This window comes from Squalius cephalus, assembly GCF_949319135.1.
Source record: "Squalius cephalus genome assembly, chromosome: 4".
Taxonomy (NCBI): Eukaryota; Metazoa; Chordata; class Actinopteri; order Cypriniformes; family Leuciscidae; genus Squalius; species Squalius cephalus.
Genome location: NC_137125.1, coordinates 40578826 through 40606228, shown reverse-complemented (window position 1 = coordinate 40606228; position 27403 = coordinate 40578826). Strand labels below are relative to the sequence as shown.

At 37.1% G+C, this 27403-nt stretch overlaps 1 protein-coding gene across 6 annotated transcripts; it reads right to left on the bottom strand.

Moving 5' to 3' along the window:
- Positions 1–4521: 4521 nt before the first annotated feature.
- cdhr5-rs (cadherin-related family member 5, related sequence) lies at positions 4522–19154 on the bottom strand. Of its 6 annotated transcripts, none has more exons than XM_079868836.1 (16): positions 18837–19009; positions 16121–16225; positions 14258–14466; positions 13325–13381; positions 13160–13252; positions 12959–13045; positions 12653–12763; positions 12403–12573; positions 12204–12294; positions 12004–12110; positions 11643–11843; positions 11411–11542; positions 11173–11251; positions 10200–10393; positions 8685–8705; positions 4737–6129 (listed from the first exon to the last, which is right to left on the bottom strand). In XM_079868836.1, the coding sequence occupies exons 2-16, from the start codon at positions 16185–16187 to the stop codon at positions 6091–6093; spliced, it is 1659 nt and encodes a 552-aa protein (XP_079724962.1). In that variant the 5' UTR covers positions 16188–16225; positions 18837–19009; the 3' UTR covers positions 4737–6090. The 6 variants fall into 6 exon arrangements, with proteins under 6 accessions (XP_079724964.1, XP_079724963.1, XP_079724962.1 ...); XM_079868833.1 differs by lacking the exon at positions 4737–6129 and adding an exon at positions 6796–8002; XM_079868834.1 differs by lacking the exon at positions 4737–6129 and adding an exon at positions 6797–8002 and having other exon boundaries at positions 16121–16289; positions 18837–18992.
- Between the last annotated feature and the right edge of the window lie 8249 nt (positions 19155–27403).

The following is a 27403-nucleotide window of genomic DNA, read 5'->3' as shown; positions in this document are numbered from 1 at the left end:
CAATTTTGTATGGAAGAACTAATTTAAGTGTTTCAATAAAAATACATGCTGCACATTTCTGTTTTAAACCTTCGACTTGAATTTCTTCTCCCATTGACTTCCATTCCTTTAAGTTGTGTTGTATTGTGATGGTATTGTGTTTTTGTCAAATGCATTGTTTATGTGGTTATGTATTTGTGTGTATTTAAAGGTTGAGTCATGATGGTATCTACAACCAAGAGTGATCCGCTTCACTGAAAATGACCAAAAGATCTCGTCTCAGCTATGAAAATGTTGAAATTAATTAAACAACACAAGCATGATACATTCCCACTAACAACTATTAGCTGATTAGGCCATGGCAGTCAGTGTGTGTGTGTGTGTGTGTGTGTGTGTGTGTGTGTGTGTGTGTGTGTGTGTGTGTGTGTGTGTGTGTGTGTGTGTGTGTGTGTGTGTGTGTGTGTGTGTGTGTGTGTGTGTGTCTGATTCACAGCCTGTTCCGTCCTCCCTCACATTAGGCAGCATTTCTCTCCAGTCTGTCAAAATCCATGTGCATGAGAAAATTAAGAGACATACAGAATTACTCGAGCAAAAAACATATCTACAGCTTCATGCTCTCGTGCACACCACACATATTCATTTATAATCTCAATACTTCTGATTTCTGATATTGAACATACAGCCTACTGTAATTTAGAGTACCTTTTTACAAATTGCAGTGCCTTAGATTGACAATGGGTATATTGGGAGCTTTTTGAATCGCCTACCATAAGGAAAGTGTGTGGGCAGAGAAGTGACCGTATGTTGGCGTATGACTGTATCAGGTCAAACAATCATGGTCAGCTAAGCAGAACAAACTGGCGATTCAACCTCGAGGAACTGCCTCAACATACAACAACAACAACACACACACACACACACACACACACATTTGCTTAATGCGTCTCATAGGGCAGAATTATTTTTACTCTAATTTAACAGTGAACCACACTTTTCCAAGACGTAATCAAAACAATTGGTGCTCATTGCTCACTGCAGAGCCAAATGACGTCCAGCTTCCCCGTCTCTGAATGTCATGGGTTGAGCATGACCTAGTTCAGCTCCACTTCTTGGATCTAATGGGTGGAGGGATGGAGTTATGGGTAGGGTTAGGGAGTGGTTGGACCTTTTAGCTAAAAAGTTAAAGTTTGCTAATTTTAGCAAAATTTTAAATATGTACTGTCTCCCTCTAGTGCTCACAGCGGTCATATCAACAAGCATAACACTATTATTCTAGGTCCTGGGTAAGATTTGTATGCGCTTCATTTAGCGGAGAATATCTCAACTGTTATAGACTAATATGACCCCATTGAACAACGTGGGATGTGTGCCAAAATCTCTACCCGGGACGAAAGTCCTGAAAATGAACACAACCTGTGACACTATTATCACACTACAGGTGAATGGGACTTTTTCTTCACTTTATAGATATCCTCATACATTTCTACCAGTTTAGTCTTCATATTAAAACAAATACTTTTTGTATTACACTTTGTCTTAAAAATAAAATATGCAAATTAGGCAATATCTTATTAAATGTGTACATACAGTAGGGAGAACAAGTATTTGATACACTGCCGATTTTGCAGGTTTTCCCACTTACAAAGCATGTAGAAGTCTGTAATTTTGATCATAGGTATTCTTCAACTGTGAGTGATGGAATCTAAAACAAAAATCCAGATCACATTGTATGATTTTTAAATAATTAATTTGGATTTTATTGCATGACATAAGTATTTGATCACCTACCAACCAGTAAGAATTCCGGCTCTCACAGACCTGTTAGTTTTTCTTTAAGAAGCCCTCCTGTCTCCACTCATTACCTGTATTAACTGCACCTGTTTGACCTTGTTACCTGTAAAAGACACCTGTCCACACACTCAATCAAACAGACTCCAACCTCTTCACAATGGCCAAGACCAGCGAGCTGTGTAAGGACATCAGGAATAAAATTGTAGACCTGCACAAGGCTGGGATGGGCTACAGGACAATAGGCATGCAGTTTGGTGAGAAGGCAACAACTGTTGGCGCAATTATTAGAAAATGGAAGAAGTTCAAAATGACGGTCAATCTCCCTCGGTCTGGGGCACCATGCAAGATCTCACCTCGTGGGGCATCAATGATCATGAGGAAGGTGAGGGATCAGCCCAGAACTACACGGCAGGACCTGGTCAATGACCTGAAGAGAGCTGGGACCACAGTCTCAAAGAAAACCATTAGTAACACACTACACCGTCATGGATTAAAATCCTGCAGCACACGCAAGGTCCCCCTGCTCAAGCCAGCGCATGTCCAGGCCCGTCTGAAGTTTGCCAATAACCATCTGGATGATCCAGAGGAGGAATGGGAGAAGGTCATGTGGTCTGATGAGACAAAAATAGAGCTTTTTGGTCTAAACTCCACTCGCCGTGTTTGGAGGAAGAAGAAGGATGAGTACAACCCCAGGAACACCATCCCAACCGTGAAGCATGGAGGTGGAAACATCATTCTTTGGGGATGCTATTCTTCAAAGGGGAAAGGACGACTGCACCGTATTGACGGGAGGATGGATGGGGTCCTGTATCACATCAGATCTTGGCCAACAACTAAGGGCAACTAAGGAGTGGCTCCGTAAGAAGCATCTCAAGGTCCTGGAGTGGCCTAGCCAGTCTCCAGACCTGAACCCAATAGAAAATCTTTGGAGGGAGCTGAAGGTCCGTATTGCCCAGCGACAGCCCCGAAACCTGAAGGATCTGGAGAAGGTCTGTATGGAGGAGTGGGCCAGAATCCCTGCTGCAGTGTGTGCAAACCTGGTCAAGAACTACAGGAAACGTATGATCTCTGTTATTGCAAACAAAGGTTTCTGTACCAGATACTAAGTTCTGTACCAGATACTATGTCATGCAATAAAATGCAAATTACTTAAAAATCATACAATGTGATTTTCTGGATTTTTGTTTTAGATTCCGTCACTCACAGTTGAAGTGTACCTATGATAAACATTACAGACTTCTACATGCTTTGTAAGTGGGAAAACCTGCAAAATCGGCAGTGTATCAAATACTTGTTCTCCCCACTGTATAAACTCTTGAAGCTACAGATTGTAAGTGTAAGAATTCTGGTTTAATATTTTTAATTGTGTTTCTGTAGATGTTCAGTGTGGATGTTGTTTGTGTGGGGGGATGTCCTGTTTTGTACTAAATTGAATGGAAAATTATAAATACAATTGTATATAAACAAGGGACTTTTTTAAAAGAAGTCGTCGATAATGATGGCGTGTGTTTGCGGCGGGGGGGGGGGGGGGGGGGGGGGGGTATCTGGACCTTTTTTTTAATCTATTTGTGGACACAACTTCAGCAGCTCAGGCCCAAGTTGTGATTTGGCACTCTTCCTCAAGTAACCGTCTTTGTCAACCAAGAAGAATGCAGAGTTGGTGATCTCATGCTGGAGTAGCTCCTCAACTGTGAACTGTAACTGGCAATTCCTGTATGTTGCTTAAAGGAGAACTCCGGTCAATTTTAACATTGAGCTCATTTTTTTGTAAATTTGGAGTGCTGTCAGTACAGAGAACAACGACAAAAATCGGTGTTGCCTACACCGTGTTATCCTCTTTTTAAAATTTGCACCCTGTTGACTTCAATGGGGCAAGTTTTAAACCTGATTTTAGCCTCTTAACATCCTTGATCATAGGTAACTAAACCTATGCGCGTGAACTCGACAATCGATTACTGAGGACTTCGACCGAAAACAGGAAGAAAATACAGGTATGTGCGCTGGCTGAATTAACTTCACTTTTATTAATATCTTTCACATCTACTGCAGTCAGATTCACCCGTGTTCACTCTAAAGGAATCACTCACATGGCTGGTGCACCTGTAATGACATATCAAGGATGTTAAGAGGCTAAAATCAGGTTTAAAACTTGCCCCATTGAAGTCAACAGGGTGCAAATTTTAAAAAGAAGATAACACGGTGTAGGCAACACCGATTTTTGTCGTTGTTCTCTGTACTGACAGCACTCCAAATTTACAAAAAAATGAGCTCAATGTTAAAATTGACCGGAGTTCTCCTTTAATAGGTTGACTGTTTTTTTAGCCATTTTCTTTATATCAAATCAGAATGCTTACACTCTTCTATGACCTTATAATCATGGTCATTGTGAACACTGTGATCACCTCAGAAAATCTGTAGTTTCGAGGGTTTATATGTACGCATATTTAATGAGATATTGCCTAATTTGCATATTTTATTTTATTTTTAAGATAAAGTGTAATACAAAAATTATTTGTCTTAATATGAAGACTAAACTGGTAGAAATGTATGAGGATATCTATAAAGGGAAGAAAAAGTCCCATTCACCTGTAGTGTGATAATGTCACAGGTTGTGTTCATTTTCAGGACTTTCGTCCTGGGTAGAGATTTTGGCACACATCCCACGTTGTTCAATGGGGTCATTAGTCTATAACAGTTGAGATATTCTCCGCTAAATGAAGCGCATACAAATCTTACCCAGGACCTCTACTACATTATTGGATTTCAATAAGTTACAACAGAAGGAAAATGATCTAACGGCGCCATCTTGTGTTCACTCTTCACATGACAGCGCAAAGTCCAGGTCTAAAATGTATACTGCTGTTGACATTTTTGATGATTTTATCATATTAAGATATATAGATTAGAAGATAGCATACAACATTCCCCAGAAGAAAATAATGAGTTTGTAAATGATGACAGTGCTTAAATGAAGACAGAATGTTCTTTTTTTTAATTTATGAATTCACAGGTTATAATGAATTTCTGCTGTGTTATGTATAAATCGTTTTCTGTTGCTTTACAGAACCTCAGCAACATGACACTTTCTGTATCTTGCCTCCATTAAAGAGTATTCAGATGTATGCTGGATTTACAGAAGAACAATGCATTAAAGCAACACTAAGGAACTTTTCCTCTTCGGTCGCCCTACAGGTTGGAAGCGGAATTGTCCATTACCGCTGTTGTAAATAATTTCGCCGCCCGCAGCCTACTGTCGCACGCACACTCACTGTTTATCCAGCACCGGCTTAGGAATGAACGATGTCCACTGACAAGGTAGAGTATGTTGCATGATTTCATGAAAGTATGATGTATTGCGACATCAGAAACGAAGGAAAACTAAATAATGACTATTGTAACGCTTGACGTAAAGCAAGTCAAATTTGTAGTTTTCTTATGTCTCATTCGAACTACAGAAAGGGTTTGGCAAACTTGCATGGTGTGGTTATAGCAGATATAGGGCTGCAAAGCGAATCCAGAAGTGCCTTTCACCCTGTTACGACTTGATGAACCACTGATACGATTTTGGAAACATTATTTTAAGGTAAAATTTTTTCCTTAATGTTGCTTTAAACTCGTCAAAAATGACAGTAAAGGCATTTATAATGTTAGAAAAGATTTAAAATAATTTATATTCATCAAAGATTCCTCTAAAAATTTCACAAAAATAAATGTTTCTTGAGCACCAGAATCATGTGACACTGAAGGCTAAGTAATGATGCTGAAAATACGGCTTTGCCAATACAAGAATAAACTACATTTTAAATATAAGAAAGGTATTTTAAATTGTAATAATATTTAAGTGCATAATTGTTTAAATTGTAATAATATTTTTTACTTTGTTTTTGATCAAATGAATGCAGCCTTGGTGAGTAGGCTATTAGATACTTATTTCAAAAACATGAAAAAAACAAAACAAAACAAATCTTACAAACAGTGTACAGCATATTCATAGTGACTTTTGAACTGAAGGACATGCTTTAAAAATGACATAAATAATTTAAGTTGAACTTAACTGAGTTCCAAATGTTCCTTCAAAAGACGGACAACATATAAGCTGCCATGAACAGCGCGCACTATTCCACTGTATCCTTCCACACAAATCTGAAACATTCCCAAAATGCCACAAAAACAGGTTCTTCAAAAGATTTGTGTAGGCAAACTGTATGTTCACCTCCATGTGTTCTTTTATTCAGTCTCCTGTGATGTTCTTGCTCCTGGCACAGAAATTGCTGGTGTTTCAAATACAACTTTCTCAAATATGATTGTGATGTTTAAGTCCTACAAAACTTGGCGAGGAGTGACGGGTGATGATGCCTCCTGCGGACAAACATAGAAAAGACACATGTGAAGTTTACAGAGCAGCAATTAGATCATGTTCAAATAAAAGATGAACCTCGCACCCTTGTCAAAACCATTTGAAGCCTTTAAGCAGTTTTACCTCAACAAAGACTTTGCTGTGTAGAATCCAAGATCTTTTCCAAAAGTAAAATGTTTTTGTATCTTAGCTCCAAATAATGTCAAAGCCATTTGCCGTTCACAGGATCTCCAAAAGTCCTGAAGCACCTGAATGTCATCTAGTCCATCATATATCATCCAACAGCGATTGCAACATTGCAGCAGAATATTTAACAAGATTTAGCTTTGGGCTAAGTCAAACATGGCAATGCATCAGTTTTGGCACAGAAAATTCTGTTCTTCACCTTGTTTTTATTATTAAATACTAAATGCACTGTAAAAAAAAATATTGTTGTGATTACCGAAACTTAAAATTCAACATTAGAATAAGAAATATGTGTTGTTTCAACTTAAAAAAGTATGTTCATGCTTGACTTAAAATATTAAGTTTAGTTTAGGTAAGTAGGATATTTAAGTTATCTCAACAAAATTTAAGTTGTTATAACTAACTGCAGCAATATTTTTTACAGTGAGTTCAACCTTTTGTATTTAAATGTGTTTAACATAACCGTTGACAGCAGACATGAGTAATCATACAATTCTACTACATTTATTTGTAACACACATTTCATTTTATCATGATATAGATTAAACCATTGAATGGTTTATATAGATGTTTACACATCTAATTTCAAGGGTTGAATCCATTCAGAATCTTAATTTAAAATACATTAGAGGTGGACGAAAATACGTATTTTCTTAAAGACACAGTCATCAAAACGTAATTTTAACTTATTCTTAATTAAGGCTGAACATGTGCACAATATTTCTTTACCACTCCACCATGAAGAAAACATTAAATAAAAACAAAAATTGTGCTCAACCATCTCAAAAAGTTTTTTTTTTTTTTTTTTTTTTTTACTTTAAAACAATGATATTTCAGTCAACTTCAAAGCCTTCATCAGACATGCTTGTTTTCTAGAGTTTGAAAACAAATATTTATGTCCTTCTTTATGAGCCTGTTTCTTGATATATTCCCTTCGGAACCTTGTCCATATAGGTTTAAATTTGTTTGGCTTTTTTAAATGAAAGCAACTTGTTCAAATAGTTTAAATAAAATGAGTCAGGCATGTGATTCATCTAAATCCTCCATTTGCAATCCGGTGGTCTTCATGCGCTCTATTGTAAACGGGTTTCGCCCATGTTTGAAATAGTGCCTTAAATCATTTGGCTCTTCGTCTGCCATGTCTTCATCGTCGCTGCTGTAAATAACAGAGGCCATGTTTTTGTATGGATCATTGTCATCTTCACCATCAGTATTGCCATGAGTGATGATGCATTCCTCTCTAGGTCCTACAGAAGGATTTGGACAACAAAAATCCTCCTTTTCTGCAGGATTCTCCACTATAGTGAAAGTTTCCTGCTGTACAACAGGCATCAAAATATCCGCTCTGGTCTCTATTTGATTACATACAACCGCAATTTGTCCTTCTTCATTTTTTGGCAAACTGTAATCCGCCATTCCTTCTCCGTCTTTAAAAGAGACTGATTTTGCAAATGCTTTCCCATTGGTCAGAGCTGATGATTTGATGTTTCCGGGTGTTTTTTCTGGAAGCACCAGGATTGGCAGCTTGTCTTGCAGGGGCACAGGTCTGTCAGACTCAAAAGTCCTGGTCGTCGGAGGGAGCGCGTCATCTATTTTGGTGTACAAACCACTGGAGTATTCATAGTCAAGGAACGCCTCATTGTGGTAGGAGGCATCCTCTATAAGCGATATGGGACATCCCGAATTGACCTGTTGACCACGGAGAAAGGGCATTTAGGGTCTCCTCGAACAACCTTGATATATTCACAGGTCAAATCCACTGCTGAGATCCAGCGCTGATTATAGAGCATTATGTGTGTCACTGATTCTTGAAGACATGGGACAATATTTAAATATTTTTAATCTACAAAAAAATTCCACAAGTGCTTTAGGGGAAGATCAGTGAAAATATAAGCTTGTGTTATTAATGTTGATCAAGTAAACAGTAAATGGAGATGAAATGCTACAGAACATTTTAGTGTTCATCTTTGATATCAACTAAAGTGTGGGTTTTGTTTTGTCTCATCTCTCAAGAATCAGAATCAGTCTAAATCAATAAACATAATTAACAATTACTACAACATTTTCAACAGTGTTTATTAAACTTGAAGATGTACTGTAATACAAATACACATACACATACACGAAACACATGATATCAGACCTATTACACAGTGAAATATACCAAACCATCAGACACAGGGGGGCTGTGCTTCGTATACCGACCAGCTTAAATGGTGCACCGTTTATGAGAAATTGTAACACTGACAATCCCATTTAAACCAGCCTATCAGGAGTATACGGCTTTCAGTTTCTCAGAAAACACATCTCACCTTCACAAGGGACAGTGACACTGCAGAACACATCTAGCTACTTAATGTCAGGTACTTACCTGCTGAAACCATCTTAAGCTCTACATAAGAGGAATTAAAGAGGAACGTGAGGCAAAGACGACAAGGGCAGGAGATGTTTCTTAATGTTTGACTGCGTGAATGATGCTTTATATCATTTCTGAAGTGTTTCATCTCTTTTTTTTTTCTTTTTTTTTCATAATACTGTCTACCTCCAATTAAAACCCAATATATATTTTACTCTAAGCTTTGTTATTGTTTGAAATGGAGTTGATTTAAGATGAGGCATTTCCTTGTTTAGTGCAAAAGTCTTGCTTGAACTGTAGCATGTCAAGTAAGGCCAAGTACAGTTTGTAAGTCTTGAGGGTGAACCAACTCCAGGGTAAGGCTAAGGAGATTTAGAACACATTTACATGGATTTCCAGGAAATAGTTTCAAGTTACGTGTCGCCGCACAACCTACACGTCCCAGCATAAACGCTCACGCTAAATTATTTTGTTATTAAAGCTTCTATACTTTCACAAACCACTGTTCATTTTAACAGAACAGCAAGCATACTGTATGTGGGATTTGGCATCTAAACACTAAAAAACTGTCACTCAGTTTAGTTAATCACAATCTCACAAAGCTCTGTTATAATCAATGAAAGTGACTACACAGCTAATCTCTTATTTGCATAATGTCTAAACTTTTGTTTGTTATAATGAGAGGATTCACTAGCATGCAGACCTCAGCACTGGACGAAAAACTCCAGCTTTTTACATGAATTTTAACTTAAACACGTCTGATTGGCCATTGAGTTCAAGAAATCAACAGATATGTTTTTGATTGGCTACATTGCTCAACGCTGCAAAAACACGTAAATAGAAACCTTTGATATTCTCCAGAGCGCAAACACAAACGCACTGGATCGTTAGCCAAATCTGTTTCGCCAATATGCTGCTAAAACTGATCCTAGACCAGCAGTTATGAGCAACCAGCAGTTAAATGAATAGGATAAATCACAGTGCTCAGTTCAGTTAAAACAGCCAATTATCTTGTTAAATGTAACATCTCGTCTTAGTCGCTAGGCTTCCATCAATGCACTTTCATTCGCATAGTGAATATAAAATACTGGTTTGAAACATCACTATGTGAATATATGTTCGCTTGAGGTGGATACATTTATAATTGAAAGCGCAACCTATATGTAGCTCAAAGATAAAGGCATCACAAACATAAGGCATCTGTTGTTTTGTCTGCATGCTAAACCACAATTTATTATATTAATAAATCTGTTGTAATATTTCAGTTGATGTTTTGTGCCAAATTCTCCATAAACTACTATTTTGTGAACACATTGGGTGGAATCACTGACTGAAACCGTTTTGGAGGTTTCACTTTTTCCCCATTCAAGCAGAAAGGAGTTGTACTTGTATGCCTATTGCCTAGATACTGTAGAAAATCGCTATGATTGTGTAGCAAAGATGGCCGCCAATTGGACTGACATGCCTCAAAGGGGCGAAAGTGTGTATGGTATGTAAAATGTGTGTTTGATATAACAAATTAGCTCTTACCACATTTGGGTGCTTCCCTAGGGCTACTGAGCCCCTGACTTCTGGATCCCGTCTCTTTCTTCGTCTCTTGACCAGCCAGAGGCAAATAAATAGTGTTGTCACAGCCACTATAAGAACAAAAGCAGCAATGCCGCCGGCCATCCCTACGTTCATATCTGCAAACAACCGTTCTTCTCCAAATGGACTTCTAGGAACTGTCCGAGAGAGGGGGAAAATCTATGATTACTCACAATACCTTGTTCTTCTGTGTAAAACAGTTCTGTGTCTTTCCACCTCTAAGTGATTCATCATTTAGTTTGAAGGACTGCCAAAAGTAGGGCAGCGACCTAATAAATTTAATTTAACACCTTAGTCATGCCTCTTAAAAATCAACCATGAATAATCAAATTAACCAGTTTAATGATCTATGTGAATTATCATTCATACGGTTTAACCCTCTTTGGTATGGTGTAGCCATATGGCTAAATAGTATTTCCCTTCACATTTTAAAGACACAATTGCACCCCAAATTAAACATAATTCCTTTACATCTGGATTTTTTTTTTTCTTTAATAAGTTTAATCAATGTTTTTAGTTTTATTTAGTTTCACAGTCAAGAGGTAAATTATGTTGCTGCAGTTATTATTTGGAAATGTCCATAGTAAAGGAATTGTGTTAATGAAAAAACAACACAGTTATGGTTTTCTGAAAAAAATTAACACAAATAGCAAAGAAGAATGCATGAAGGACTTTAAAAATGAGCATGAACTTAACTTTAAAGAGCAATAATAAAAGATCAATTATAATGATTCATGCGATTTCAGTTTATAGGAGTTGTATCAATGTATCGGCATTCATAAACATGAATTGAATTAGAGAAGACCTTGTTGTTGTGTTGTTGTTTGTACAGAGTTTCCATATCACAATATTTTATTTTATATTTTATTTTTATTTTGTTAAAACTTAATTCATACAGATGGTTAAGGGAATTTACCTGGAAGTCCCCTCTGTAAAACTTCAATGTCCACTGAAGCGTGCGCAGCCTCACCTGACTCTTCGTCTGTTGCAATCACCTGTGATTAAATATATTTTTTATATATATCATTTCATGATAAATGTAATCCTGTCAGAGTCCATGTGTTACTGCTGTTTTGCATTTGTAGCTATTTCAATGCAAACTCTTGCAGCTTTGTACATGGGTAAGTCACAAGTCATTAAGTCACGACTGTCACCTCTAGGATGTGTCGGTCGAACGCTCTGAGCCGGTCCGTCTTTGCAATCACAATGCCATCCTGAGTAATGTGATACAGTTTACTGCTACCCGTCAACGGTTGCATTGTGTAACGGATTTTTGGGTTTATTCCCTGCAAGACAGTGGGGGAAAAATAGAGAAAATGCTCTAAATGAAGGTTTGCAGGCCATTTTTCTAAAGTGTTTCCTATAAAGGAAATGTTTTCACTCTACATCTTTGAAGTCCTTGTCGACGGCCTGGACCACTAGGACTTGGTTCCCATAAGTAGTGACCAGTGTAGCAGGGCTGGAGCTCTCGATGAGGAACCCTTTGTAGACGGTCTTGTTGAAGATTGGGGGAAACTGGTTCTCCGACACCACGTGCACCAGTGCCGTCGCCACCGAATATTTCTTTGGGTCATTCACCTGGGCAGCCTGTTGGAGTTTGCGAAGGGCAATTATGATGAGACTTATATTATATTTCTTCATAGGAAGAATCACTGTTATGGTTTGCAATATGGCAGTTGAAGCAATTCCATCAGATCAGAGTGTTAAACCAGCCATCACTTTGTTGTTCAGAAACATTATTACGTACCATTATGCGGAGCCTGAATGAAGGGGTAAGGAGTCTGTTTTCCACACGTTGCCTCAGAGAGATCTCTCCAGTTTTCGCGTCGATTGTAAATCTGCCATTATCATCACCTAAAAAGTCATTTTGATTAACGTTTAAAAGTTATGATATAGATTTAAAGGGTTAAACCGTTAATAAACCAATGCAACACAAAGTAAACTCGCCTGACAGAATAGTGTAGACCAGAGGGGTAAGTATGTCTTTGTCTCCATCTTCAGCATGAATGGGACCCGGAGAAAAATAAAGCACAGCATCCTAGATCATAAAGAGCATAAACATTTTCTTAGCTCAGTTCTGTTTTTCAATGTTATAGGGATCAGAAAAAGCTTGAATTTGTACACTGCCACCACACACATACTGCACCTCATCTGTTTCTGTGATGTTGACGCTGTACACAGGGTTGGTGCAGATATTATGATCTCCATCTTCATAAACAGGTGCGCACGGCTGAAACTGTGGATACTGGTCATCACCGTCTAGAACATTCACGGTGACCGTAGCTGTTGTGCTGTACTTTTCTTTTGTGGTCATTTCCTGTTGATTCAAACAGCAAGACATTCTTCATTCTGATTCCATTTGAGCACATATGTGAACTGTTAGGTGTTTCACATACCACAGCATATATGACCACATGCAGCTGGGTTTTAGTCTCATAGTCCAAAGGTTTATCCAGGATCACCATCCCGCTGTTGGGCAGATCGATCCTAAAATAGCTGGCATCAGCCTGAATGAGAGAGACACACAGTGCTGGTAATGTTTTCTTAGATTGTGGAAATGAAGAAGGTGGTTTTCTCTCTGTATGGAGCAGGTTGTTAAATAATAAGGAGCCATGAGGTGAAGTCAATGCAGACAGAATGAGGCTTCTTCTTTAATTCAGCCTTTCATCTGTGATTTTGTCCCTATTGAGTGTTCCACTTACTGTAGATTTGTCGGTAATGTAAGTGATGGTGTCTCCATCGCCGTCTCTGGCTTTCACTGTGAACACCATTGAGTTTACAGTCAGCAACTGTGGGAAGAGAGTCAGAATTCTAAGATTTAATGACTGAAAAAGTTCATTCCAAACACGAGTTTAATCGCAAAAAATAATTCAAGTAGAATCTGGAGCAAAACATTAGTTTACCTCACTTATATATCGTGGTTGAATAGTGTCCTCAAGGAAATATGGCATGTTGTCGTTTTCATTCAATATCTCCACCATGATTCGATACCGACTCTGAAATAAGAACCTCTGGGTTAATTGCACTCCAGTATCATTAAGTATCATTATTTTTGCAGTGCAACATACCCTTATTATTCCATCTTCATAACATGTCAAAGCAGCTATCAGCACTGATCCCAGCACCTGTAAATTACCAAAGAAAATAAAAAATTAGGTCAAACAGGGAGGTTAGTGTTTATATAGTCATTTTCATTCACAGTTACAAAATGATTCACCTCTGATTATCATTCTTCCATTGGTACACCTTTATTTACACTACCGTTCAAAACTGTATTCATATTATTCATAAAGGATGCATTAGATTGGAAACAGTTATGTTACAAAAGATTTTCATTTTTAAATGAATGCCGTTCTTTTAAACTTTATTTTCAAATAATATTTATTCAATCACCAGATAATCATATTTGAATACTTTCTTAAGGATCATGAGACTCTGAAGACTGGAGTAATTCAGCTTTGCTATCACAGAAATAAATTACACTTTAAAATATGTTAAAATAAAAAACTGTTAAAACTGTCACAAAATAGCTGGTTTTACTGTATGTTGATCAAATCAATTCGGCTTTAAGAGATTTCTTACAAAAACTTTTGAGTGGCTGTGTATATAGAGTTAATTGGTTTGTTGCCTTCATATCTAATAATGAATTTTAATATTCAGTCATATTTAAGCACTTAAATGACATATTACGATCAGCTGATTGGTGCATCACTTCATTAAAAAAATTACAAACTCTATTGCCTTTTAGATTATTTATTTCAATTATTTTAGCACTCAAATTGAAGTCTTTTAAAAAGAAATGTATGTATTTTAAGAGTATTTTAACAGACAAATCTGGTAAAATAAAGGTTATATAACTAATATTAATAATAAATTATAGACTTTCGAAACTATGGCTTCAAACGCCTCCAATGTGTTGGCTGGCTGTTTTAAAGTCCTAAAGCTTCACTGTTATTCTGGCTTTCCTCCACATGCTAACATCCACTATTCACGTTAATCACCTCTCGATCTAAGGTCTTTGAAAAAGACGTGTTGAGCCGGATTGTTCGGCCTTCAAGGTAAAACCAGTCAGAGTTTTCTCCAGTGAGACACAGACGGATGCTGCTGGCTCCAGGCTCTCCGTTGATACTGAGGTTGGATATGAACTCTCCAGTGTGACTGTTCTCTCTAACCGTGGCGAATATATCTTGACCACCAAGGCATAAACTGGCTGCAATTCAGATGAGAAATTGATTATGAGGACAACATAAATCCATAAAATCACAGATTGCACAGCTAATTTATAACACAACATCTTATAATGGGGAGAGTAGGGATAATTGTTACAAGTATTGGATTTTTCCCAAATATTCATGCACCATGGTTGTTCTCAAGAGCAAACACTAATCACTCCAGAGACATGATGTATACATCAATAAAACACGTGGGGAGTCACTTCTATTTCAATGCCATGTGGATATATTTACTTTAATTCAAGCTTAGGAAAACTGGAAATCCGTTTCCACCAAGGAATTAAAAAATGAAAAAGTTAATTGCAAATATTTGTCTCGCAATTTTAACTTTATTTCTCGTAATTCTGATTTTTTTTTTTCTCACAATTGTGAATTAACATCTCACAATTTAGACTTTTTTTCCTCAGAACTACGAGTTTATAACACACAATTATGTATGTATTTCTCGAAATTCCAAGTTTAGCCTATATATAAACATTTTGAGTTAACATCTCATAATTCAGACTTTTTTTCTCAAAATTGCGAGTTTATAACAAATTTTTTTTTATTGCAATTCCAAATTTAGCCTTTATTTTGCTATTTTGAGTTAACATCTCACAGTTCAGACCTTTTTCTCGTAATTGCAAGTTTATAACAAATTTCTGGCTTTATTTACTGCAATTCCAAGTTTAGCCTTTATATCGCAATTTTGAGTTAACATCTCGCAATTCAGACTTTTTTTTTCTCAGATTTGCAAGGTAACATCGCAATTTTGACTTGCATAGTTTGCATATTTTGTTCAAGACATGTTTTGGTGCCTTTCATTTAAAATTCATATTAATGCACAATATTACTCATTACATTCACGTGCCATTCTAATGAATAGTAGAAAATGAAACAATTGTTGAAAACAGAGCTATAGACTGCCCAGATCATTTGATCTTAGAAGAATTTGAATGTTTGAGTTCATAATAAAATCACTGACTTTTGATTGCAAACTTTGGTATCTTGGCAAATTTGCAGAGTCAATGTGTACATTTGAATGATTCATTTGTGCATGTTATTTGAAAGAATGGTTTCTCTATGTAACATTTGATCAAAATGTAAGTTCCACTTCTGAAATGTCTTACTTTTTTCAGGTAACAACCCTAAGCCCTATTATTTTTTTAACCTCTCGCCTTCCGAAACGTAAAATAACAAATGGGACACTCTACGATCTTTTAAACTTCACAGATGCACACAAGCGAAGGCCACGAAATTGATTGGGGTTCTTGCATGACGATGGGGAAACAATCAATTCTAATGGATAAAATCATATCCCGTCCAGCATTTTTTCTTGCAAAATGGGTTGCAAACACAGTTTCAATTTTACTTTAAACAAGATACTCCATTTGCTCTTTCTTAATGTCATTTCTGTCAAGAAAAAAACTATTGCGATATTAAAATGAATCTCACTTGTGACTTTTCATTCCGTCAAGTTGAGAGAATCAGAACTCTCAATACTAGAAATGAGTCATTCAGAGACTCATTATAATTTCCAATAGCCTCATAACCATCTCTGGCACATATGTTAACATTCACTATACCACAGAGCAGTGATTCGTGAAAATTAGTCTCTGTCGTTGCAGATCCTGATTTCAGAGAGGTGTTTACCTTTTGCGATGTGATAGAAAATGTTCAGTGCCATCTGGCAGAGGAACAATCTCCATGGCGTCAACATAGTTGATGTTCCCCTGGGCTCACGTCTCCTTGTCCCAGCTGTAAAAGAAATGCCAATCCCTGACAGTCAATAGCTCTGAAGGATTTGGAGTGCTCATGTCACCTGTCACAAAGAGCAGACTTTCTTATTCAAACCAAAGGTCAATTAAATCAGAAGATTAACAAAGCATATTTATACTGTCGCGCCACCATCTGAAATTCATCAGTCGAGTTACTCAAGTGAGTCAAATTAAACTGCTAAATAAATTACTGGAACCTCATACAGTCTCTCACCAATACAGTGTTTGTTTACTTCTGTTTGGGCTTTAGTCTTCAGCACAGCGTACTTGAAACCTATTATGAAGTCTTTTGCCAGTGTCAAGCCACCAGCCTGCCAGTGATGTCGGTTACTTGACCTCCAGGCCGCTCTTTTGATCCTCCACCCTCCACCTCGACGCACCTCCGTATGAGAGCGTTTTTCCAAATCCTCACATAATACCTGCAAAGCTGCCTAAGAACTGTTGTTTCCCATTTAAGTTTTGTTGCCAGGACGAAACTAATCCAAACATTTATTTGTTGTTTTACCATGCATAAGGATTACATTATTCACATGTTTCCTGTTCACTTACAGATCATTTTTGTTGGATTTATTGGGATAGTTCAAGCAACATATTTGTTAATATTTAATAAATAACAGCATGAGGGTTAGTGAATAATTACAATTGTGATTTTTGGGTTAATTATTCCTTTACAGTTCATTCATCACATTACCACTAGGGGACACCATCACTTTCACTTTTGCCTTCAATCAGTAAGATTGTGATGATGGTCCTTCAGACTGGGGAACAACCTAATTAAAATATAAATGAATGAGGTCTTGCTAGACATGAGAACTCCTCCTTGTTGTGCAGCCATGCCAGATGTTATCAATGATTGTTTGGATACAGGATGACTGTGCGTGGATTGCATGTGATTAGGGATTAAATCGAGTAATTAATGCGAAACAGGAAGTAGGTCTCTGCCACAACCAAGATTATGGGATTACAGCACAATATGGTTTAATATTCTTGCTGTACACGGCAGCTTGCTGTTTATTATGCATGTCTCTGTGCGTCTGAGTTTGTCTGCAAGTGTTGCTGGAGACCACTTTGCCAAATGAGTTTTAGCAGAAGTATATGCAAAATTAGCGATGCCGCTGTATTGTGTTGTTTTGATTTGATTAGTTTAATCTCACATTTTAGAGCACACATCTGCAGAGATGATTGTGCACTCAACAGGGATTTTGAAAGTGTTATTATTCATAAATATAATTTATAGGGACAGTTCACCCAATAATTCAAATTAACCAAAGAGTCGATGGGCCCCATTGACTTCCATAATATAGAAATAAATACTATGGAAGTCAATGGGGTCCATCAACTTTTTGGTTACTAACGTTCTTCAAAATATCTTCTTTTGTGTTCAGCAGAAGAAAGAAATTCAAACAGGTTTGGAACAACTTGAGGGTGAGTAAATGTACAAAATGTACAAAATGTATATGTATGTAATATTACTGTTTTTATTGTATTTTTGGATCAAATAAATGCAACCTTGGTGAGCATTAGAGACTTTACCAGAGAGTAAACATTTATTAAGCAAAACTATATACAGTATATATATATATAGTATGTCACCATATAATTTATGATAAAAAATAAATTGTTGATTGTTAAATTATTAAAGTAAAGTATTGTAAAGTAAAACTGATTTAAATAGTAGAAATAAATAATAACAATTAACAATGTAGAGTACAATAGCAATGTAAAGCACATTTTAGAAGTTCAAGTAAGCTGGTGTCTATCTTTTTTCTTCTTTTTTTTTTACTGTAAAAAAAGTATTTTTCTTTTTTGTAAGTTGTAAGTAAAACAACTTTGAACTTTCTGAGTGAAAACTGTTTCAAAGTATACCCTTTTTTTTCAATGCTTAACAATATTTTGTAGCTAAATCTGTGGTAGAACACACCAATAAAGCTGTGGAAACACACCAATAAACACTACAGAGAGAGACCGGCAACTTCGAAACATGCCGGTTCAACAACCGTCATGTTTAGAAGCATAATGATTCATGCAGTCTCCTTAGATGAGACCATCAGACTCATTAGAGCGGCGTTGGAAATGGACTCAAGCATAGCGAGACGATTAGCATGAAGCACGGCCAGTCGGTAAACCTGAAAAATAACAGACTTTCTGATACAGATCACTTTAAAAAAATACATTTAACAAAAGAGCAAAGACAAAATGCAATGTTCTCGTCAAAGTCACAAAGTCACAAAACCATTTATCTGTATTCCTGTCATGTTTATAAGATCAGGCCCAAGCTATGCTGACTGGATGCTTCAGTAATCAGATTGCTTTGAGGCTGATCTAAAGAGGTCACTGCACATCTATACAGCTGTCTATCACTACAGCTGGAATAAAGTACACTTTTCTTTGCATCAAACATTCACTTCATCACGAAAACCGGTCTAAACGGGACAGTTTACAAAACCCAGGCAGCTACGGCATGCTGGTAAAGTGCTTTCACTGCAGTCATAACAAGAAAGCAACAGTTGTCAATGTCCTGTGAAGTGTAAACAACACAATCACACACTCAACTAAACACACACACTTAGACTCCCTGAGTATTTCCTCACCGTTGTTTGGTGGTGGTTATCCTTTGTTTTCGAGCTCAGGGGATCCTGCTGTCACTTCCTGCGGTGGCTGGTCCTGTCCTTCGCCACATGACTGTCCCGTGCGGGGGGCTGAAACCTGCACCACAGGGAACAGCAGGTAGAAACAGTGCAAAACACAACAGATTTCTCTGGCTAGTTAAGTCAGGGCTGCTCAGAGAGAGAGAGAGAGAGAGAGAGAGAGAGAGAGAGAGAGAGAGAGGGATCACAATGTGTTTAGCAGGAGGGAATTAAGAGCTCTCGCACACAGCAGAGTGAGGGCTTAGACAGCATTTCCAGGACAGGATAACTCTGGCTGCTGAGAGAGAGGTTAAACTGAGAACATTAGCTCGGGCGCCGATGCTAATGAAGTCCAAGGTGTGCAAACGCTGCTGGTTTGTCATTACACATGATCTGCTGCTTCATGATGTAGAATTCAGCTTGAGAACTCATTGGCCTGCATGCTTGCTGTCAGTTTGAGTATCTGTGGGGTCAAAAGGGTCACAAGGCATGTCCCAATTGCTGCAGATTAGTGTATGTGTGTGTGTGTGTGATATTTCTCTAGTTTGTCATTTTCATGACGATTAAGCACATTTTTTTACCCTGAATTCCCCTTTTTCCCATCTTTTTTTATTGATTCTCAGACACTTTCCAGAATACAACACAATAAATCTGTACAGAATCAACATATTTACCACGTTAGCAATTTATAGGTTGCACTTTATTTTACAGTGTCCGTGTTACAGTGTAATTCTGCATTTAAGTACTGTGTAATAATAATGAACTACATGTACTATAGGGTTAGGATTGGTGTTAGTTGCATGTAATTATGCATAATTTATAGTTATTACTACAGTAACTACATGTAACGTGTAACAAGGATACTGTAAAATAAAGTGTTACCATTAATGAATTTCTCCTCTGAGTTCCAGCTCCTATAAGAATTATTTATCATTAAACTGGTTTGGACCCAGTACCTTATGGGCTTGTCTTTTATATCATTGTCTGTCAACCCATCTAATATAAACAGCCAGACATAGCAGATGTGTTCATAAACTCTGTTCCAGAAATCCTGATTTTTTTTTTTTTTTACAAAACCAAAGCTCAAGTTTTGTAAGATCTCCAGCACTATTGTGTATATTTTAACCCAAGCCTAAACAGTTTGGAGGGAGTTCAGTAGAAATGGTGCATAACCTTAAAAGGGAACTGAAAGGGGACTTTATTAATAGGACTACACCATTTAGGGTTCAACCATATACTTAATCAAGCATTTAAGTAATGGTCAAATCTACACAGGCAAGAAATCTTTAACCACACTGCATGCAAGTGTGAAATAATGGGATGATTTTCACCTCTCCAATCAGTTTAATAGACAGATTCTGCAATACTGAAATCACACACCCAGAGCTCGCTCAGGAGGAAGTGACAAATGAGCCAGGTGTCTAAGATCGAAAGCATAATAATAATACAACAAAACATTAAGCAGGCCTAGACTACCTTTATCAACAGATCTCTGTAACTTATTAGAAAGCATCCAATCGCTTGCCTTACATATTCTGTCAAACTGTTTCAAATAGGAAAGTGGTATTTGAATTGGGAGAGACTTTAATAAATAATTCAGTTTAGGCAGACAACTCATTTTAATTACATTGACTTTTCCATTGACATTAGAAGTGGAGCCCATCTATCCATATCACAGGAAATCTTTTTCATTAAGGGGTCAAAATTCAAATTCAAATTTGGGGGAAATAAAATGGCTAAATAATCTAATGCCTGACTTAGGCCATTGAAACGTGCCAGGAATGGAAAGCTGCGACAGGGCAAAAAGTACAAGAGCATTGATTTAGACCAATACTCTACAACCTAAAAATGAGAAAACGTCAATTGTTCTAAGGAGGCAAGGTATAGACCTACCAGGGTCAGAAACATATAACAAAATATTGTCTGCATTAAGCATAAGCTTATGTATTTCTCCCCGACTATGATAGCAGGAAAATCATCATCTTTTCTCGATGAATACAGTGACCTTACATGTTTCATAAGATTCACCCGCCATGTATCGATGCTGTGTAAGGAGTCAATGTTGCACTATAACTGCTGGGATTGATCACTGAAATCAACTTAAGTGTCATCAGCCAAGCTTTTATCTCTGAGCTTAAGTGAGAGAACGTCCACTCCTGTCGATCTACACTGCCGAGGGTGACTCGAGTTACACACGTCTTTAATTCCCTTTGACAAGGGATTACGAACCAAGGCTCTTTCTTGCTCTATTTTTTCCTGTCTGTATAGTACACAATTGACTCTTCACTAAGCCCCATTTAAAATATATATATATATATATATTCATCAGTCTTACTTAAGCAACTGTTGCCACATGTATATAGAAGTCCTTTCAAATGAGCTTTTTGTCTTTTCATTTGTGAGTCACTGCATAATTTAATAGTCTCTTTAAAACAAACAGCAAAATGTCATACTTCATTCCAACTTGTCTACAAATTATTTCCATACAAACGAACCACTTTATCAACACATTTGACTGAAAATCTGAAAATTCCTAGGATGTTCTGTAAAACTTGTCTCAGCAAGCCTATGGAAGACCATTTCCACTAGAAGAAAAATCATGCTTTGGCAAATCATTATTATGACTTAAAAGTTATGACATAAAAAGTCGAAATTATGAGAAGTCATAATTATGAGGGAAAAAAAATCTAATTTGTATCTATCAGTATGTCATAATCTCATAATTTTGACTTTTTGTCAATTTCAGCTTTTCATCTCAAAATTTGACTTTTTGTCATTATTTAAAGAAAATTCTCAATTATGACTTGGTATGTCCTAATTTCGACTTTATAATCTCATAATTATTACTTATTATCGCATAGTTTTTCCACTAATGTAATTTCAAGTTTTTGTTTCAATTTCAACTTTTTATCTCATAATTGTGACTTTTTGCATCAATTTCACAATTTTATCTCAATTATAACTTAGTGTGTCATACTTTCAACTCCTTAATTATTACTTATCTCATAATTTCGTATTTTTATGTGATGATTATAACTTTTTATCTCATAATTTTGACTTTTTGTCGATTTTAAATGTTTGTCTCAATTTAAACTTAGTATGTCATCATTTAAATATTTTATCTTATAATTATCACTTATTATCTCATAATTTTGCCTTTTGTGATGACTTTTATGTCATAATTTTAACTTTTTGTCAATTTTAACATCTCATTATTTTTATCTCAATTATGACTTAGGGCCCTATTTTAACGATCTGAAACACAAGTATCAAGCGCAAAACGCAAGTAACTTTGTGGGAAGGGTCTCGGCGCTGTTGCTATTATACCGGCGGGATAAATGACTCTTGCGCCCGACGCAAATCTAAAATAGGTTGGTCTGAAGTAGCTTCATTATTCATAGGTGTGGTTTGGGCGTAACGTGAAATAAACCAATCAGAGCGACATCTCACATTACCTTTAAGAGCAGACGCGCTTTTTCCATGGCGGATTGGTATTGTAATGGCGGTTTTGCCAGGAGCGGTTCACAGCCGAGGAGAGCAACGTTCTCGTCAGGGCCGTAAAACACAGAGAAGTGACATTGGGGATGGAGAAACACACCCAAATTAACTTCGGTTAAACAGGCGTATGATAATTTGGGTAAATGTGTAAGCTAGATGTATGCTTTTATAATAAATTGTCTGTCTATCTATCTATCTATCTATCTATTGTAATAATGTATGATTTGCAAAAATGAAAACTGCTGCTTCTGTGTAGATTAGAGAATCAAAGTGTATGTGCGTTGTGCACACGCTACATTGATTATGGCCAAGCATGCGCCCTTAAAATAGCATAAGAATAACATGCGCAACGCGCCATTGACTTTAAACTAGTTTTTTTCGGTCAGTGGCGGAATTGTTTTCTAAACCTGCAAAATAGCACCAGGGAACGTTTGCGCCGGAACGCGCCTCCTCTTTGCGCTGCACCGCCCCGGGGAGCGCAAGTTCATTCCCTAGTTTACCAACGTACGTCTGTGGAGGGAAAAGTCCGCTGTGCGCGGGTGCAAAATAGGAATGATACATGCGTCGGTGTACAAAGTCAATTGCGCTGGGTGCAAGATAGGGCCCTTAGTGTACATCCGATTTTTATCTCATAAATATAACTTATTATCTCATAATTTTGCCTTTTATGTGATATTATGAATTTAAATTCTCAATTTGCCTTTTATGGGATATTATGAATTATAATTCTCAATTTTGACTTGTTTGTGTAAATTTCAACTTTCATCTCATATCTATGACAGAGTATCTCATAATTTTGATTATCACATAATTGTGATTCACCAAGGCCTGATTTATTTATTTATTTTTCTTATTTGGTGAAAATGGGCTTCTATATTAAGAAAAGAGTTAATTGACCTACAATCTCCCACCCTTCCCCTCTCTATGATAACAGGCTGCTAGGCTGATCTGCTTTCTATGGGACCACTCCTTAACACCCCTGTATGAGGGGAAATAATTGGCTTAAACCTCTTGCCATGATTACGCACCACTGTGGATTAAACACTTTGACATTCACTTCTCATAGACGGGCGCAGGTGGCACACCTGTGGGTGCTCAAGGAATGTAGAAAATTCTAACAACACCCCTTCAGTTTCTGCTCTCGCACGACCATTCAGAGGCATGTTTGCATCGATCGGCAGGCTCACGGAGGAGTTAATTATCCTCCAGCACTGCTTTCTGATCTATGTCCCTGTCAGCTTCAGCACCTCTTAGGCACATTATCCAGTGATGCTTTGCAGGACGGCAGGGGCCACTGGAGATTTTCGTGTTTGTTTGGGAGCTGGCATCTCTTAGACTGAGTTCACCTCTAGAGCTCCTTCTGGGATTGACAGATGTACATGTCTTGATAAGGAGAGCTCAGCGTGCACATATATACAGCTCACATGCTTTCAAATATATACACTTTAAAAAGTATGTGTGCAAGCACTTTTAATTCATTTTCAATCATATATGCATTGACATATTAAATAATAAGCACACTATTTCAATCTACAGGCATATAGGCCTGCTGTATACTAATGTTATTTTTGATCAGCATAAACTCATCTAGATAAATCAAGGATGTATATGAGTAACACTTTCTTAAGGTGATTTGCAGATCTAAGCTGGACTCCTGCTAAGATGGTGTTCAGCTGGTTTAGCTGGTTAGCCAGCTGGTCTCCCAGTCTGACCATTACATCAGCTTTGCAGCCCAGCTTGAGAGACAACAACCCCTAAAATGCTGGTTTAAGATTTCTGTTTTCAATAGTGTCATAAATAAAATTAAAATCTGACATTGTTAGGAGGAAAGCTATTGTGATTTTTACCTATTAAAGCATTATTTATACATACTATTTGAGTATTTATTGATTTTTTAATTAGCTTTTATTTTTACATTTTAATTATACTTTTAGTTTAAGTTGTGATTTTTTGTATTTTATATTTCTTTACATGTTTAATTACATTTTTAGTAATTTTAATATTTCAACTTATATAGCCTAACCGATTGTTGCAGCAGCTGTCTGGGTGGCTGGTCTCAGACGATCTTGGAGGTGAAGATGCTGGATGTGGAGGTCCTGGGCTGGTGTGGTTACACGTGGTCTGCGGTTGTGAGGCCAGTTGGATGTACTGCCAAATTCTCTGAAACGCCTTTGGAGACGGCTTATGGTATAGAAATGAACATTAAATTCACGGGCAACAGCTCTGGTGGACATTCCTGTAGTCAGCATGCCAAATGTAAACTCCCTCAAAACTGTGGCATTGTGCTGTGTGATAAAACTGCACATTTTAGAGTGGCCTTTTATTGTGGCCAGCCTAAGGCACACCTGTGCAATAATACTGCTGTCTAATCAGCATCTTGATATGCCACACCTGTGAGGTGGATGGATTATCTCGGCAAAGGAGAAGTGCTCACTAACACAGATTTAGACTGATTTGTGAAATAGGCCTTTTGTGTACATAGAAAAAAGTCATAGAAAGAGTTCAGCTCATGAAAAATGGGGGCAAAAACAAAAGTGTTGCATTTATAATTTTGTTCAGTTTATATAGAACACACTTTTTAGAGTAATTACTCATTCAAAACAAGTACCTACTCAAGAGAGTATGCGATTTTGGAAGTAGCCACAGTCTCTGCATATTAAACTGGGATAGAAAAAACATTTTAACATTAAAACACGACACACTTCACCTTCAAGTCTGCATTTGTTTTCCCTTGGGAGCTCTGTTCTACCTCTTAAAAAGAGTCTTGCATAATGTAAATGAGTTTTAATTTATTCCTGCGTCATGAATATGATCAGACCTCTGAATGAAAGAGCTTTGCGTACAGGCCGCTCGGTGATTCAGCATTGGATTAGCTGTACTATGCTGCTGATCCTCTGTTTATACAGTTCATTGTGTATGCAGTGCTGCTTTTATTCCTTTCCAAGGTTTGCTGTGCCATATAGAACCTGTTGCCATGCAACTAGACCGTGTTCACTGCGCAGAGAACTGATTGTAACATTTTAGTGTTCTCTTGAGTGGGAATTTCCTGTGGTAGTACTACTTGAACTCGAAACTAAATCCACCTGCAATCCAGGTTTATTTGAGATTATTTTAATAGATGTGCAAGGGACCATGGGAGTTGGTGTGGAGAAGGAAGAATTATTATATGACTGAGGTGAGACTCTTTTTATCTTTGTGATTGCCAGGTTTATGCTACATGAACTTGCTCCCCTAAGAAGTGCACTAATATTTTCACCACCAGGGGGCACTAGGCACAAAATACGAGTAAAGGTGAAGTCAGTAACTTTTTATTCATAAAAAAAGATTTTAAGACTTTAAAATATTTTAAATCATACACAATCCCATGAGATAACCTACAGTCATGTCAGCGGTTTACACATTGTAAAAACATTTATATGATCAATAAGTTATGACAACATATGTTTTTACATTGCTTTAACTCATCAAAATAAGTTAAGCAATCTTCAACTTTTTTTATAAGTTATACAAGATTCAACTCAATTCTAAGTAGTTTTAATGTCATTTAAGTTGAAATTACTTAAACATCCAAGTTGATTGTGCTTAATTTAAGGCAACAACTTTTTTTCCAGTTTCCATTTTCTACCAAGGGTTCTCTTCTCTCTCATTTTAGCATTTCCTGTTCTGTTCTATTTATTCGTCTTTTCTTCTTACACTCTCTTTCTGTATGCGGCTATCTCCTGTCTTTTGTCTCCGTAAAGGCCAATTTCCTCACTTGGTTTGATTTGGTTTAGTGGGCTCTCAGCTATTGTTCTGATCCACTGACCTTTCCTTCAGTGGAAGCACAATTAAATAAGACTGTGGGCACACATGTCAGGAATATCTCTCTCTGAACGGCAGTTATTTTGATTAAATATGCCCTCCATCAGAATTTAAGGGCATTAGTACTTACCCCGGTGTGACAGGACCACCTCAAAACCCTCAGCGATTTAAGGCTCTTTCCGGAGCAGAACCTCTGAAGCGGGTAATATTATTCTGGATCTGGCCACTGGAAAATTGCCCTTTACTGCCTTTCTTGCCGAGGGAAATAAACCGTTTCATTTTACTTCAACCAGACTCAACTTTACATATTTAGAATCGCTTTGATTGTGTGACTGACATGATATGTGCTTAATCTATACAGACTGTGGCGAGAGATTTATATGCTAAAATGTCTAATAAAACACACCTGCACCTGAAGCATAACATTCCTGGATTAATTTCTGTTTTGCTCTCTTATCGAGGACCACATTTTATTGCGTTTATGCCTCAGTGAAGCCAGAGTTTGAATTGTGTCAAATAAAAAAATCTATTTTGCTTTAGTGTTGCATATCACAAACCATAAAATTAGAACTTAATTAACACACAATCCTGCTAAATGATTATTACATTTGCGCATCATAAGAAATATCCAATTGCCAGATGAGGTTTAACTGACCAAATCCATATTTTACTATACATTTGGTAACTTTCACTATTAGAGTTACCTAAAAAAGAAAAATACCTGCAAGTATTTCATTTGCAGAGATTTGAGATAGAATATCTATTTGAGATCACTGATTAAAAGCTACATACATTTCTCCAAACTTACTTAATTTATTTAATTCATGAAGTTCTTATAGGGGGTCTCTCTATAACTCTTATCCGGGACCCTGTCAGTTCCAAACACTTTCAGTCTAGAAGATAATGCTTTAAAATTAATCTTTTTGAGCTGTGCTGCAAGTCGTACTTGTGAAATCTTTGCATGTCTGTGTGGAGGATTTTTTATACCATCATGAATAAGGTAATTGGTAAAATGTGGGTAACGTTTTGTTTATGTGCTCGGCTTGTGTGATTGGCATGTGACTGCATGCCAATCATGCCATTGCATGTCATTGTTGAACGACTTCACTTTCGATTTAAAACAAATGCAAACAACAACATTGAGGGAAATGCAAATGTTCATGGTCAGCACAGCAGGGTGAGCACAAAATGATTTTAAGACCAGGAATTACTAATTATTATGATGATGTTTT

What these genes read in the sequence shown, in the direction of transcription:
- cdhr5-rs (XM_079868833.1), bottom strand. Translation starts at nt 16,187, where the DNA reads ATGTTGACGCCATGGAGATTGTTCCTCTGCCAGATGGCACTGAACATT. An exon ending in CAAAGACCTTAGATCGAGAG is followed by an intron (nt 13,382 to 14,257) that starts GTGATTAACGTG and finishes GGTAATTTACAG; the next exon opens with GTGCTGGGATCAGTGCTGAT. An exon ending in ACATCACAGAAACAGATGAG is followed by an intron (nt 12,295 to 12,402) that starts GTGCAGTATGTG and finishes TTTATGATCTAG; the next exon opens with GATGCTGTGCTTTATTTTTC.